The 17,632-nt window shown below is 31.1% G+C and overlaps 1 protein-coding gene across 7 annotated transcripts in view; it reads right to left on the bottom strand.

The window, feature by feature from the left end:
- LOC110992442 (protein trachealess) overlaps positions 1-17,632 on the bottom strand; it is a 149,528-nt gene that overhangs the window by 2,565 nt on the left and 129,331 nt on the right. For 3 of the 7 annotated variants that reach the window (XM_045628489.1, XM_045628493.1, XM_022258265.2), the window contains 8 exons: positions 17,098-17,174; positions 14,075-14,164; positions 10,901-11,066; positions 7,235-7,359; positions 6,843-6,899; positions 4,054-4,247; positions 3,406-3,515; positions 193-340 (listed from right to left, as the gene is read on the bottom strand). In XM_045628489.1, coding sequence (XP_045484445.1) covers positions 193-340; positions 3,406-3,515; positions 4,054-4,247; positions 6,843-6,899; positions 7,235-7,359; positions 10,901-11,066; positions 14,075-14,164; positions 17,098-17,174 — 967 coding nt within the window. The remainder of the gene's footprint in view (positions 1-192; positions 341-3,405; positions 3,516-4,053; positions 4,248-6,842; positions 6,900-7,234; positions 7,360-10,900; positions 11,067-14,074; positions 14,165-17,097; positions 17,175-17,632) is intronic. The other 4 variants (XM_045628491.1, XM_022258267.2, XM_045628490.1 and 1 more) reach the window with 3 other exon arrangements.

The following is a 17,632-nucleotide window of genomic DNA, read 5'->3' as shown; positions in this document are numbered from 1 at the left end:
ATTTCCGGTCAGCTGCAGTTTTATTTCTGTTTCGTTTATGTTAATGTACTTATATATGGGGTACCTCTTTTTAAAGTGAATGCCTATTCGTAAATGATATACGTTATTTTTGTTCAACAGTGGCAGAAATGACTCCTATGAAACCCATAGACTTTTTACCAACTAAAAGTAATATATTTACTGATAACATACCTGATAACATAATTGACGCAAATAATATTCTGCTCTTCTGCATTCTTAGAGGAGCATACAACCGTTGCACAAGTCTGCATCCAGGTGTAACCGCCCAGTTTATTCATTATTCTATAGTAGTGGGTAAGCACTTGACCTTTGTTCATTACTGAAAATAATGATGAACATTTAAAATTACTCATACGAATAATTATAATTTTCTTCTTTACTCTAAATTAAGACTTATGATTTTCTCTTTATTATTTCGGATAACTTTTTACCAACTCCTAAAAAGGGGCAGGTCTAGTTTATAAGGAGAAGGGGTTTTTGATTTTCTTATTTAGTGATTACGTTTGGTTAGTAAATCATTACGTCAACAGTAATTATTTACTTTTTTACACATTTTATACATTGTCTATTCTTGAAAACGATTTGCGTTTTGAAGGATTCCTACAAAAAATTACTGAAAAGACGAACGGAGGGGCATAAAATACAGTAAATCCGCTTACGTAATTCTTGAACGGCTTAACTGGTTGATGATAAAAACGAAAATATATATAAGAAAGCTGTATATGACGTTTTGGGGCCCATATTAAGTCGAAGTACTTCACAGTCCATAATAAAGTTATCACTCGTAATCTGGACATCAACCTTGAATTAGTTACTAATATGTCGGACGATGGATTCATAACAATCTATTGCTGCATTATTCTACATTCAAAGGACAAAGTGTTTGACATGTGTATAGTGCTACGTGAATCATTAGCAATTTGCTTTTTGGTTTTGTTGGTTTATTGTTTATTGTCAATTCGTTGCTTGGTGTTGGAGTCACGCCAATATATTAAGCGTCATTTGCTTACTGTTCTATTGTTTTGAGTTAGGATTTACGTTGTTGCGTGGGATTATCCAAATACATAAGACTATACATATTGTCCTTTTAGTATTATTTTCCTTATATCCATTATTTTATTGATCTAAAATATTGTTATTTTTTTAATTTGATTACTATGCTGCTAAAATCACAAATAACACGTAGCGATGTTTTATTGATATGTTTTTCAGATCCTGGGTTCTTGAATAATCTAAAATTTTCCAAACGTCATGGATGTACCTATGACTACAGACTATAATTCTATTGTCATAATAAAGATGATTATAATATTTAATAAATTTAAATGTAATTTCTATGTAAAGTTTTAATAAAACATAAGTAGCCACATTCCATTGATTTTTAAATGAACCGATGATTGTCCGCCCATAGCCCGATATGTGGTGAAATCTATCAACGTGTCGTAACGTCGTTTAGTATTCAGGTGGTGAATATAGAAATCCATGTCAAGACGTCTGCATCAAGGTAGCAGGAAAATTTACGGTCCTCGATACTAACAGTAACAATTTTTCGACCTTGATTTGATTCTGCGATTGGAATACTGTATTCGAAATGTAAATCCTTCCCTACTTTTTTATAAATGACCCTACATTCGTATCAGTTATTGAATGTTTTGTGTAATCATTTTCATGTGACTTTGAAATAAAAAACCCGTGACAAAGCACCATCTTATCGAGGCATATGGGTTATGCATAGGATTGTCTTTATCATAAACAGCGCTAGTGAGTTTGGCAAACAAATTTTTCGTTTCAATGTGTAATTTTGTTTTTCAATCGATCTAGGTCTATTTATCCACAGCAAACGCAGAAAATACATTAAAGTTTAGTGCGGTTGTATTCTTTTTGATGCCGCTCTATTATACAGTATTATGGTATGTATAAAGAACACTATTTAGATATAGCGCCGTATGGCTCGTCTCTGATTTGAATAATAATTTCTTCACTAGCCTTTCGTTTCCTTTCCCCGGTTCATTCGTGGGAAATGCTGTCTTAATACTCTTTTTATAGCTTCAGTTTTATTGTTGTCTTTATACATATCTTAAATTTATTCAGTTTTTCTGCAGGAATTTTATATACATTAGGTACTTATGGTAATAAATTATTATTTAAAAATAATTAAATGTAACTTAATTTATACCGTTTTTGTTTTGGTTTTATAAATATATCGACAGTGGGACAGTAAGCGAAATAATAATACCAATTAATAAATGTTTATTAGTATAAACATGTGTTTATAGTAAGCTAAAACTAATCAGATTAAGATGCGAATGAATAATAACGTAGCCGTAGTGCACAATATATTACTTGTAACTGATGAACTAAGGGAAATAAATAAGTATTTTCAACAAGCAACAATTTTCGACAACAAAATGGCTGACAACGAATCAATGCGACGTCTGTATAACCGATAGTTTTACGAGAAGCATAATTTGAATTTAAATATGTGTGATGCCGGTCAAACGTGGACAACAAGAAGAATTACAATTGTTTTATTAGCATAAAACTTGTGTTTGCGAGAAAGTGGGTAATTTGGATTCAATGTGGACGCGAATAAAATTTTTGATGCTCAATTTGGTGAAGGCGCTACTAATAAAATACGATGATTATGTTTTAAACTTCCGTCTGTGAACAGTGCTAGAATTGAAAATAGGCAATAAACATTAAATACCAATTTGTTCTTTGCCAGGTGTGTTTTATTCGGTTTGCATTTTACGTATGGTCTAATAAATCAGAAATCTTTCGTATAATCAGAGTCCAATTTTAAAATTTGATCCTTTTATTTTCATTGACCCTGTTGTAGAATCGTCAAACGTTTAACGACAGTTTTATGTTTATTAATAGAACTTTATTTCTCATTACAAAAGTGTATTTTATTTACATGAGAATCTTAATACGTACCTATTAAAGTATAAAATATATTTTTTGTATTTTTGTACAAATACGAGCGAGATACACGTCGCCATTAATTCAAATTTTAGTCTACTATGTTCACTCTAACATCTTTAATGCCTTTTTGAATTAGTCAAACGCGCTAATATTGCGAATTTTAGACGGTAATTGATTAAATAATTGCACACCATATCATACCTAATAGACTTCTTCAAATAATTAGTACGCGTTGTCGTTTCCCTTATGAGTGTGTGTGGTTTACTTAACGTATATACCTACGTATGGCATTATTTACACTAAACACACTTTTAGGAAAAACTGGATACACTATAAGTAACTAACTCATATTTAAAAAATGTCTAGTAAATAATAAATAAATTAAAATTTTACAGACTCATGTCCTATTCATAATGCGATTAAACGATTTAAAATTATCAAGAAGGTAAATATACTTACAATCTACATGGCATTTTCTAAGTTTATTGGCGTCTTCACCATGACATAGAGCATACAGGTTCTTCCCCGTAAGCTCCTCTGCCGTATAGCCCAGTAACTCCTGAACCCTACTGGAAACAAAATTACACTGTGAAGTATTCATTCAACGAAGAATCAATGAAAAACTAAAGTTACCGCTTAAAGACAATTTAAATTTCCTATAACAACGGCTGTCATAAGATATATTATATTGTAATGTAACGAAGTGTTAATAAGTAAATAATTTTTTTTTTCATTATTTAAGAGACAGTAATGCAAAAATTTGTCTTGTATGTAAATGAACAAAGAAAGTGACGGAATAGCTTCCTCGCAATGACAAAGAAAAAACGAGGAAGACAAATGAAAGTATGGGAAGATAATTTGCTTAGAGTAGCTGGCCCTCAATGAAACAGAGAAGAGTGGAAGCCCTTAGAGGAAGCCTATGTCCAAGGACAAGCTATATAACGAAATCAACCGGCTTGCCGATTAATTATTATTGGTATTTATTTTTCATTTTTGTGTTATATACACATACACAGTTTTATGTATATAATATGTAAATAAGCTATAAAGGCTTTTATTTATATTATAATGCAAAAATAAAAATATCCGTCAATATTTCCGTAATACCTGGGCTCGCAATGCGCTATTCTGAAGTCGAAATTGATTCTTGTAACAAACATGTCGGACTCCAGTCGTATCTCATGTACGGAGGGTGGCGGCAGAGCGATAGCTAACGCCACCATTCCTAGAAGAGAGGGTGGTGTCTTCCGACTGTGTGAGAACGTATATTGCGGCCGGAGTCTACAGAGCATAAGCACCACCTGTAATAGACAATAATCCTTAATAATGTGATTAAATTCAAAAAATTATAAAGACTTGCTAGTTCAATTATATCGAATTAAAAATTAAGTACTCCAAAGTCGCTTCGTTCAATACTCGTACGCTAATCGTAAACAGCCACATATTTAACGATAACATAAACGAAAATAATATATAAATGAAAATAAACTATAATATTTATATTGGCAATAAGCATATTAGATTGAGTGAAAATTAATTTTTTAACCACGTTAAAATTATAACGTCTAATGCATGTATAATTTTCATAACAATTTTCAAAGATTTTTCGGAATCTATAATTGCTTTATGTTTGAATAAAATAAGAATATTTTTATATTATTATTATTAATATCTTAATGATTACAACAGCTGAATAAGAAGAGTAAAGGACTGTGATTGCAAATGAACTGTGAACGAAACGAAACTAAACGAAAAATTGAACCATAAACGTCAAAGGGTTAGGTTAAGTTGAGAGAGAAGTTTATAAAATATTAATAAAAAGTTATAACTTTATGCTCTGTTAATAATTGTTGAAGGTCGAAATTAAAATACGCCCGTTACTTCTCTATTTATATTATTATATTAACCTTTATATCTATACCATAGCATTGTTTATAAGTGAAATGAAAACATTTCTTTCTCTTAAATAGCTTCATGACTACAAAGTACAAAGTTTCTTAACAACCTTAGCGTCATTGTATCAAAGAAAATTTATTCCTGACATTATTTTGTTCTAGTTGCGAAGCGAAATTCTATCAAGACTTGGCTTCGGAGTAATACGTTACGTGTCGAAAATGAGAAATAACGTCGCTAAGTCACAAGTTACTACGTTGCTCGCGAATTTACCTACATACAGTGGTGCTATGTTAGATACTTATTGAAAATTGAATTGACCAGAAACAAGGGAGATCATGATGATTGTTTCTTGTCTCTGGTCAATTCTCCTGTGTCAGTTTCACAGTTTTTATTAACAGACAAGGATGTGATAAACCTAACTTTGTTGCTTTTGTGTACACGAATTCTAATTTATATAAAAGAAATAGTTATTTTATATGTATATGTATATGGGAATATAATTCCCTATACCGCTAAACACATTTCGAGAAATTCTAGTATAGAGTAGGAAAGAAAACAAGTTACCTTTAATATTACGCGGTACGAGAAACATAATATTATGTAACAATTAATTTACAATATTTGAACACGATTTTACCTCACAAAGTTAGGTATGTAACATTAAATTGCTTCTGGGATTAATAAGTTACAAATAGCAATAAAGGATGAACTAAACCAAATTTCACCCATAAATGTATAGCCGTTGGCAATAATAAACGGTTTTCTCTAATCGCTTTGTCGATATTTGCGAAGTATGTGAGCAATTTAGATGTAGATCATTAAAATTATGGGTTTAATTTCTAATTTGTAAGATTTGTTAATGCTTCGTGACTTGTGAGTATTGAGCTTAAATTTAGATTAAACTAATTTCATGAAGTATAAAGTGGAAAAAATGGTACCGTTTCTTTTTGTTCTTCTCACATGCCATATTAGTGATTTTAATATTAATAACTTTAGTTATAGTAGGTACATATATACTACATAATACATGTAGCAAATATCTACTACTTATAAATGATTTATAAAAATGACATCTACTTTTGCTATATAATTCACCAAAAAACCATTAAATGAAATCTCACAACCTGTTTTATGTACAAGAATTATATAAAATAACATTGTCATATAACGAAGGAACGTTATTTTCACTTAAGGAACTTAATAAATAAAAAGTGTCCTTCCTTGCGGAACAATCTATTAAGAACAATTTTACACACCTACTATATAATACTTCAAGTGAGATATAATCACATTTTATTTCCTAACACCGAGTTAAGGCAAAAATTATGGCCCATAGCTGGTGCCTTGAGGCACCCCACGCGGCGCAATAACTCCAGCAATAATATTTGTGATCTAAGACGGATAAAGAGGCTGCTAAATTGTTCGGAGGTTAACCGTATCTTGCTGAGAATTATTATATAATTACCAAGGTACAATAGAAATGTATCTGTATAAATTATTTGCTATAAAGTTTATCATTTTAAACGTAGTCAGATATACATAGTAGACGGGATCTTTTTTGATTCGAATAAAGGATTATAAAATGTTCTTTACAATTTACAGCAAGGGTTGGCCAATATCTCCAATTTTTACAATCGCATCAATTCTTAAAAACTATATTTTTTATTTATTTTACGCTAGGTAAATAATAATATGTATAACAAATCATTCAATTAATTTGTGACCTAAGGAAAATAAGTATCTTTAATCTTACAACTCAAACAGTATCATTGTGTAACTGTTGAAATGTATTCTGCGATGTCACTAATTTTAGAATAACAAACAGATATTTCTCGACTATGTTAAGGTAGCATAAATGTCTAAAATATGGTTAAAATCGAGTACCAATATCTTGTCCATGTGTCTCAATAATTAAAAAAGAAATTAAATAATCAATTTCTATTTATAAAATTTCAACACCACTGACATTAGCAAATGGCTTTTTTTGCTATGATACCCACCCGCCAGTTACCACCCTCTCCATATCTTGCAGAGTCACCCTCCTTGCCTCTCCCAACCTAGATTGAAAATGAAAACGGCGTACATTTTTATCTCTAAGTACTAGATAAGAAAATGTCCACAAATTTTCAGTCCCATCTACTAATGACTTATCAGCACGATTCTTGTCATGGCTTTTACTACAAACTTGTTTAGTTTATAAACAAAACTGTCTTATTATTTTTACTTTTATTTTGAATTTATTTCGCAAATCTACCTATTTATTTATCTTTAAGCACTCAGTAAGATTAAGTAATTGTTTCACGATTATACGATTTACGAATCCTAATTAGTATGTTCAGCTGTATTTTTAAAATAAACGTATACGTTTGATGTAGTCATAGTTTTCGCTTACCCTATATCCTGACGACTTGAAATGACAACCCCGTTTTGTGAGCGTACTCTTCATCCTGATGCAGAAGGCTCTATCCATTCCTCTGTATAATGATCCACTTGCTGCTAACGTCATTTGTGCTGACACTGCAATAAAAGTGACCAGGTAAAAATGATTATAATGTTTAAAGAACTTTATTTCTCATTACAAAACAGAAATATTTTATTTACATGAGAAACTTAATATTAATATGTATATATTATATACGAGCGAGATACACGTCGCCATTAGCCGTAACAATTTTAGTCAGCTATGTTCATTCTAACATGCATCTTTAATGCCTTTTTGAATTTGTCAAACACTCCAATATGGCGAATTTGAGATGGTAATTGATTAAATAATTGCACACCCTCATACCTAATAGATTTCTTCAAATAATTTGTACGCGGCTTCGGCAAGATAAGCAAACTCGCTCGACGAGTATTGCGTGTCGTTGTATATTATTAGGATTATACTCCAATATCTACCGAGGAATACGTTGTGTAGAATTCTCCAAACAATGGTAACTTTCCATTAGGCGAAAAATCATGATGAATAAAACATTTAAAAAGACTAGAACGATTCTAAAGATTTTGAATTGTAAAATACATACGTTACTGATGGCAAGTTCAATAAATTTTACAATTTACCATTAAACAGTTTCTTTAGAAACGAAGTTACGGAATTAAAATCCTATTTCAACATCCTCAAAGGTAAATTCATTTAAATAGAATTCTGATGGCTTGATTGATTAGTTGGCCGGCTATTTAATTATGTGAATAAATCTTTGGGACCGGTGAGAGGACACCACGCCTTAATTGATTTTATCAACGTAGTTGCGGATAGGAAATGAGGCAGTGACTCTCAAAGCTAAATTAGTTAAGAATATTTAATATAAAGAGAAACTATTGATATATAAACAAAATATTTTTTTAGATTTATGTATTTACTAAATCTAAATACTTAGTACAACTAAGTAATGCAACTAAGTACAAATTTATTTAATTAAATTAATTATCGATAAATCAAAAACTTATTATTTAAGTTACGTTGCAATACATGTACTTTCTGTGAGTCACACATGCATACGTAGTCGACTAAAGTACTATAAAAACTGTCATGTGTTTCTCCGGTATAAGACTATTGTGGTTTTACGAATTTTCAAAGTGAGGTGAATCAGATATTTAAATTTTCAGATTATCTATGTGCTGTTTCTACAGAAAATGCGCTTTAACATGAATTTAAAAGTTTTATTACTAAGAAATTGACTAATACGAATATGACGACCACTTCTATTTTATATTATTATTCAGTCGACTGTCGACAAATAAATATTAATTTGTAATATTTTAAAATACAAAAAAGATAGTCTTAAAATAGTTTTAAAAAATTAAACACCCAATTTATAATAAATTGATTAAGCGATGTCTGTTTTTCTTATTTGATTTACAAACAAAAAAATTAAGTACCAAATTCCATACGCGTGAAGCGCTCAGTCTTCAAATTTCTTCATTTTATTGTATGTATGTAGCGTTAACTTTAAATGTACCAACAACAGTAAAAATATAATATTTTAAGGTATATATTAGTAGCACTTGTAACAGTTTAAGAATCGCTAGCGTTATCATCATCATTTCAACGGCTATCAACGGCTATCAAAAGACAATCCACCATTTAACACGCTTTTCACTGTTCAATCCGATTTTACTACGCCATTCCACATACAATGATCTGCTGTCACACTGGATCCTGATAGATTTTTTCTAGCTACCCTCATTTTTTAAACGAGTAAGTAAATTGAAATCGATTGTGTACATAACAATGTAAGGCTGTTAGCTTCGAAATCAATTTGTGTAAATTGCCCTTGATCGAGTCAAAACGAGAAGGAAGGATTACCTATTCTGATAACTGCCGATTATGGACAAATAAGGTTTGGTCAGCATCCTTAACGTTTATGCCGATACATGACGTAGATGAGGATAGAGTAATATGTACCATTAGTCTAAAAAATAATCTGTTTATTTATTGTCTTTATGTATTCTGCACTCATATGACAAGTGACATAGAAAGACTGGGCTTTGCCGTTAAACTGTTGTTATAGATACAAAAGTTTAACGGCATAGATTACAAAGCCCATATATTTTTATTAGTAGTTGGCTTAAATATCTTGGCAGTAAAAAATATAGTTTGTCAAGTTCATGTTCAAAATCAACGTCAAACACTAGCAAAACCTGAGCTGTTTTTAACACAAGTTTAATTTTAACATCATAAAAAGCGAGTGCGCTGGACCGAAAACGGCTATTTGTCAGAGAAATTATACACTACTTTTTGCTCATTACAAATTTTAATTGAAGTTAGCACCTATTGAGCGTTCAAAAGCGATTCCTAGAGGAGACACAGTGTTAACTGTGGCGCCCAAAACTCAATTCCCATAAAATAAAATATTAATCTAAAATTATAAGACTCCCCATTGACCGTTTCATAAGGAACGCAGCGTGGAGAATTCATAATCTAATTTCGATTTCAGACGACTTATTAAGTGGACCATTCAACGATTCGACTTAGATATTGACGCGGGCTAAGACGATTTATCATATGGTCAGCATGTCCCCGTTTGGGAACTACTGTATTATAATATAAGGAAATAAAACATTATTTAAAATAAGATTTAAATTTTAAAAATCCAGTAATTTTAAAGTTCTGAAATAGTCTTTTTTTATTTTATGCATATTTCTGTTTAATAAGACAAACGGTTTCTAGAATAAAGCTGTCGATAATAAACTATGTATATATTTTGTTTTTTTTTTCGAATCGATTTTATCTTGGAACATAAGTTATTATTATAGTCATTGTACGCTGACAATACCACGGGTCATTGAAGCTAGTTTTTATTCTTTATGCTAAGTGGAAAATTCAACTGAATAGACTAACGGTCTGTATAATAAATTGCGAATTTCTTGACTTTTTATAATTTCTCATTTATTCCGAACAATAAATCTAGGTCATCATTTAAAAAAATGTAAATGACGTTAATGATGTAATTAAATTAGTTTGGACGGTAAAAAAATCGATCTCATTTAAAGACAGTTGACAATAGTAACAGATTCGATTCCGAAGCGAAATTTGAGAATTATCACTAAATAATGCCATTCAGTAATTCTTGCCAGTTCTTTTTGCCCGCTCTACGCCCTTGACTTGCGAACTGGTATTAAATGTAAACTTAGAATAAATTTAATTTCTTTTCTTACGTTCATAAGTGTACTTGTTTACCAATATGAATAGAGTTATTTTGACTTTGACTTTGTTATCAATTAAGTTAAACTGAAGAACACGGTATTTGAAAATATATAGTGCTAAGAGTGACTCGTAAAAACGTCACTCAATTATAAACACTTCAATACATACAGTGGTGTTTTTTTTACTTTTTTTTACTTTAAATAAATATCCAAATTTTCATCAAAGTTAAAAAAATTATAATAGTATAATAAAAATACATTACAATGTATTCGATAATGAACGCTTTCTAGAGAGCAAAGCTAGGGTCACGATGTTCAAATCACGAGGAAAATAAAAACACAACAGAACACTTTGGAAATCGATATTATTTTAAAGTCGGCTCCTCTTATTCGGAGGTATTATCAATCTTACCGTCAGGGTTATTAGTTCCATGTTGACTGCCCTCTTCACTGCCTGATGCTGGGCTGTTCAGCCCTGCACCACCTCGGCCTGCAAGTGACAGCCCTAGTTGTTCTGCCATTTCTGCATGGTCAGCTTGATGAATGTAATCGAATATGCTACTACCCGTCATCTCTACCTGGAGAAAAAAAATTACGTTACATAATATTCTCAGTGAATCTTCTTCTCAGTGATTTAGATATGAGTGTATTACTACTAAATATATTTAGTCAACTGTAATTAGTGTAATTGAAGTAATTAATTACCATTGTGAGTTTAAGAAAAAATAAAGCCCATTAAAGTTTTTTGCGTATATTTTTTTAAGTTTACGCTAGATTAAAAATAAATCAGTGGTCGTATCTCCGTTGCCTACAAATGTGAAACCAGCTTCAAATGTGCACATAGAAAGAACGGCCATTATTCCACGGCTCAAGATTGAACCTACGACTTCAGGGATAAGGGTCACAAGCTGAAACCACTAGGCCAACATTGCTCTTACAACAATATTTATTACAGATGATGTCAAAATAAAATATTTTTTTTCCAAAGAACATTAATATTAAAAATCAGTTGCCACCCGACTTTCCCGATGACCCTTTCACGGCATATGCAAATGTACTATAAATAAATTTATCAAATATAATTGTGGGACCTTATTAGGCATTCAAGAGACGCGTATCCGCAGTGACGGCTCGCATGTGAATGCCAAAGACAATGTGTGTTACGGTGGTCGTTTCTTAGAAAGATGTTTATGGTCTTTACGAATGATCAACAGATTCGTTGACATGTACCGGATTGATGATCAGTCCAAGTGAATACTGAAAGAGCAAGGAAGACTAGGACAAAGGGTTAGAGAGAACAAGAACGAGATGTTGGGATGATGATGAGGAAGACTTGAAAAGCTAACTTAGACTGTATGAATAACTTTTGTAATTGAAAAATAACATTACAATTAAAGCTGTTTACATGTGCATTTATTGCGTAGTAAAAAGGCTGAGTCATACTTTTGAATACAGTAGTTTTTTATTTCATATTTTTTTGGTAATTGTATTTTTATTTTCTACATATTTTAATTTGTATTTTTAATAAATGACTTTCAAACTCTTAGACAAGTGAACATGACATAATATAAAGACAGATTTTACCATAAAAATGTGTTTTAAGGCATTGTAAGAGTGACATATTATAATATAATTATTGTTAATTAATAATTAATTTTAAAAAGTGGCAAAGCCTCCCTGAACTGCCTATACATTCTTTATCAAAATTATTTTGTTAAAATGCCAAAGCGATCCATTTATGGCCTCTGAGGCTCCAACCTCAAGATTTATTTGATCTTCGAGTTCGATACTACTGGGTTTATCCTGGGTTCGACTCCAGGCCATAACTATTTCTGCTTCAACGTCAAAGACTACATCTTTTTGCATTTCAAGAAAAGTTACTGCATTTTTCAATCTCTCACTGTTTCTCACTAAAAAGTTTCCAAGAATAAACAAAATGTTAAGGTTCCTAGAAACAAATATGTCATAGACGTTAATAATTTTCGTGGGTCATAGCCCGTCAAAACAAAAACTACGGTAGTGTCGTTATTATCCCGAAAAAATGTAACAGAATTTAATATAGCTTATATGGAAGTATATACGTTAAGATGCTTGTGTGCGTGAATTAGGATGAGGAGCACGCTCGCGCCTTGCCCGAGACGTGACCGGCATCTCTCATTCCTTTCCCCCATTCGCCTTCTCCCTCGCACCACCCTTCAGCCATTTTGGATCAACTGTTTCTCAGTTTTCGGATCTTTTCCGTTTCCCTTTAATGTTGCTTAATTTAATTTTGGTTAATTTATATAGCCGATTTATATTTATGCAATGTTTTTCTGTTTGTCATAATCTAACTTAAAGTACGTATCTCACAGTTTGTTAACTGTCACTCTTGCAATGTAATTGCCCATCCACTAGAGGCGCTGAAATATTTTGGATTCAAATGTTCACCTTATCTAGCAAAAGTCGTAGAAAATTTATATATTGACTCATTGTACTCCAATAGCTTATAGCCAAAACTATAGTTGTATAACTTAACTCCCGTATCATAAGATACGTCGTTTTTTCGAATTCGCTCTAAGAACTTACAAAACTATATATGTATCGAAGACATTATTCTGCAGTTAAGCATTCTCAAGGCCTTTGTTAACGGGGCCTGGATCCAAAAATTCGTTGTGCCCTCAAAATAAAAAAATCTTCTATTTTTTCAATCTTAAAACAAAGTCTTATCTAAAAATAAGTCTTCAAGACTTATTTTGGAATTAAGTATTAAAAAAGCATTTATTTATTTTAATAGAACTCAGTTTTAAATTTGGAATTCAAACTTTACTCAATATCTTATACTCGTATGAAAATATCCCTAGAACCAATTTGACTTAGGGTTCTGCTGCAAATTCTTGAAAGGCCAGCAATGCACGCAATTGCAAGCCTTCTGGCAATGTGAGTATCAATATCACTGAACATCAGATGAGCCTCCTGCCCGTTTGCCTCTTATTACATTAAACAAAAATATAAATAAACCACATAAGGTTAAATTATTAAAACAAAAGGGCCAACAAAGGCCCACGTAAGAGATATAACACGTGTCTAGATAATATCAGTCCGGATGTCTTTGCCGACATTCAACCGATTACATCTTCGTCTCGTGTGAAGAAATGAATGAACTGAAATGTTCTTAAGAAATACACCTGCATACGTGCCCTATTACACTCTCCTTTTTAATGACCTTCATGGGTTCAATTGTTTGAGGAACTGTTAATGATTTACGTTGGTAACCACAGAGGACCTACAGAAGAAGTTGACGCAGAACTGTGTTTGCTCTACACTCGACTCAAAACAACAAAGGATCGATTTGACGTGTAGTTTTTAAAAAGTATTTACTGCATAAACACATTTCTTATTCTTTTTCTGTATTATTCAAGAGTAGACCAAGCACTCCATATAGTTGGTTAGTTTAATGCGTTGATTGAATTGCAACTCGGCTTCTTGGGAAACAAGAATCTTCAATTATTACGGTAGTAAGCCAAGATGAATGAAAAAGTACAGACAAGTGATTATTACATGACTAGGATTTAGTTAATAATAATTATTATAATTAATAGTGACTTACCTGTGATAATCCTAAATATATTGAAACAGTTTCAGATATGTACAGAAACCTTCCATCAGCCGCTACAGATAATGCAAAGCCATCGAGAGACTGAAAAGAAAAAAAAAGGATTTTTATTTTTATAAAAAAATTAAATAATTTTAACTGTGAGGATTTTTTTATTATGCTATTATAATTTTATGTTAACAATTAGAGAACTCTTTTATTTAAATACCTATAGTCTGTTTGCGCAGTGTTAAAAATTATATATATGAAAATTAGTGGAAATTGATCGTTTACATTACGTTGTTTTATGAATTAAATAATGATAATAGTAATTATTAAACAGTTTGTACTTTTATAAGTAGAATATTTCAATAATTTTAATTACAAGATAAGCTTAAGTAATCAAATGAATTATGCAATATCTCATTGCTAAGAAATGATTAAGTTACGAAAAAAATAAATTAAGATTTGACCTACTGCTTTACGCGTCGATACAAGCGCCACAAAGCAGTTATTGTTATAGGTAAGGTCAGAAAAAAATGCATTTTTATCTACATTATTGTTATTTTTAAAGGTATCGATAAACTTTATGTATCAGCTAATGAGGAGATTTATATCACGTAATTTTAATAGATTATAACTTTAGTCTACGTCATGAAAATATTATTGTCATCATAGGAAATACATACTATTGGTAAAGGTTTTTAGTCACAATGAAGTATTTAAATACAGGCGATAAAATTTCATACGTATTTCATTTGATTATTAAGTCTGGGATTTTTGTACTGTTATTTACGTGTTATTACGTGTCTAAATTCATATCAATCTATTAAAATCTACTTTGATATAGAAATATATATACATATTCTCAAGTGAGTAAAGCTGTACGAATTACCAGTATGATAAATTAAATGCAGCTTTTATTACCTAAAATTGGGGACATAATTTCTACACTAATCATATTTGCAGCCAGTACAAACAAAAAAGTTAATAGCTTAATATCCATCATCGATATAGAAGGCAAAAAAAGATAAACAAATAATACAGAGCTGACGAAAAACTATTACGACAGTAGTAACGATAAAGATTTTAAAACCTTCTTGTTGATCTGTAATTTATCTGTGACTTCTGCTATTTAACAGTTTAGTAATATTAAAACTTTATTTGTTGTTCATTCATCTTTTTAATTGAACCACCTATCAGTCTTTTCCTCACCATGAATCCCATTATTATGAGTATTTTAGCCAAAAAATACGACTAATTTTGTTGCGTTGTTTGCTACTTTTACTGATTTTAAGACTATGGTAAAAAATATAATGTTTCCTTCCCTCAGATGCCCTAACGAAGTTACCTTTTGATATTATCCATACTTTCAGAACTTTTGAACAATCTTCTTTTTATAATTGTAATGCAGATAACACATTGTTATCTGCACTACGCCCATTAGTATGCTATGACTTCTGACATTAAAATTAAATAAATAATTTAATTAAAAAAATTAAAAATATTATGTGTAACGATGTAACATACTTTGGCTAGATTTTTACGAAATAAGGCATAGCAATTACTAGACGTGTCCCACACGTTTACAATCTTAAGCTTCTCACTCGTTAGGTACAAAATGGTATTGTTTTACAATGTTTCATCCTAATATTAAACCAAAACCTTTGCTAAGGAACGCTATCAGAATAAGCAAATCACTTTCACTTGTTAGAAGTGTTCAAGAACTTATTGACATATTAAAATACAAAAACCTCAAATATAAGCCATTTTACAGATTTCACTTATTATGTTCTCGGTCACGACTCTACTATTCTTTATAATTGACCAACTTAACCGACCTTGCTACTCATACGTGTCTATTTTCTACAAATAATACCGCTACTTGAAAAAAACCATTTTCTAAGGAATCACGTACTTGCATTTTCAATCTAAATAAACCGCAACACCCAATATTATTGAAAATCGATTGCAAAATGATGGACGTGATCGAATGACGGTATAATCGATTTTTTTACCATGTCAATTGTGATGCAATCTAGTTGTGAATAACAGAATTTGACAGAAATATTTAATGTTTGGGTATAGGACATGGTGCATTTGACATTAGCTGTTCCTTTTTTGAATTACATTGGCAATTAAAAATAAATTTGGATATAATGTTTTTTCGACTTTTAAAATATGGAACTATGCGTTTATACAGAGTACTGTGTAACTATGGAATAGGTACCATATATGAAGTATATGTACTAGTTTATATTTGGTATTTATACTAAGACCAACGTCCGATAGTAAAATAATGATTTCTACGGAACCAAAGAGCTAACTCTAACTTAGCCGTATTTTTCTCGTCAACTCTTTAACTTGGCCCAGAATATATTCGATTAATTTTGTTATGAAACTTGGGAAATCGAGTAAATATTAAGTGGATATTTAGTAATAATAAATTAAAGTTGTATTGTGTTCTATATCTTTTGTAATTTCATAGCATGAAGTAGTGTTGCAAGTCAAGTTCAATTTTAAATGTTTTGTATGAAATTTAGTAATGGAACTTTATACTTGTAGTTTAGTTAGGAAATTCCGTAACACGCAGGGCACGGAGGAGATACATTTCTGCGTTTGTGTCAACCACAAGACGTCTTTGTGTATGAAACAACCGCAAATACTTTTCATCAACTAACAATAACATATTTACTGGAATTGAACCTAAAGTTGGTAAACATGGTAATGTACACTAACCACTAAACCACGGTGGTGGTCCCCTCGATATGTTCCCTCGGTCCGGAATTCAATTCGTTGTTAAGAAATACTAACGCATACTTCTGCTATCAAATATGTACGAAAAATCTTTGAAAAAACATAGATTTGTACGGACTCAAATTATTCATGATAAGGGCTGGAAACTATTCTTACTAGTAATCTTACAAAAGCCTTTACCATACCCACAATTAAGTTATTGATTCTGTCTTTATTACTTAGTGATACGGACTGGTTTTCAATGCAAAATACATTGCTTACATCATAAATATAAACAATACCTGGAGTATGTGTGTGCCTTGATGCTGCTCAAAGAGGTCCATCGCCAGGCCGAGGGCTGTCCGTCTGTTTTGAGCACCTGCATCAAGAAAAAATATATTTAGGCCGTTTAAAAGCAAAGTCAAATCTGATTATAACATAATCTTAATTCTATTGATTAACACCTTGTTGCCTTACAAAAATTGATTTACAATTTATAATATGACGATAAAAAAAACCATTACATAGTGCTTAAATTGTGCTCATTTTTTTAAATTCGGAATCATTTTTTATTTTTATATCAGACAATTGCCGGTTCATCCACCGATAAAGTTTATCATAGTTTATACCATTAAACACATTAATAAATAATAAAATAAATAAAATAGAAAAACACCTGCGCTAAGGGATTCAGAAATGAAACTTTTCATTAAGTCTAACTCCCATACATCAAATATATTGTTATAGGTAATGATAAGTATAATCATACATGTAAATTAGCATGGTATTTGAATGATTATTCACGGAATAAATTCCTTCAGCCAAATACTTCGTAAT

This window comes from Pieris rapae, chromosome 6 (genome assembly GCF_905147795.1).
Source record: "Pieris rapae chromosome 6, ilPieRapa1.1, whole genome shotgun sequence".
NCBI classification, from domain to species: Eukaryota; Metazoa; Arthropoda; class Insecta; order Lepidoptera; family Pieridae; genus Pieris; species Pieris rapae.
This window is presented reverse-complemented; position numbering and strand designations above follow the sequence as displayed.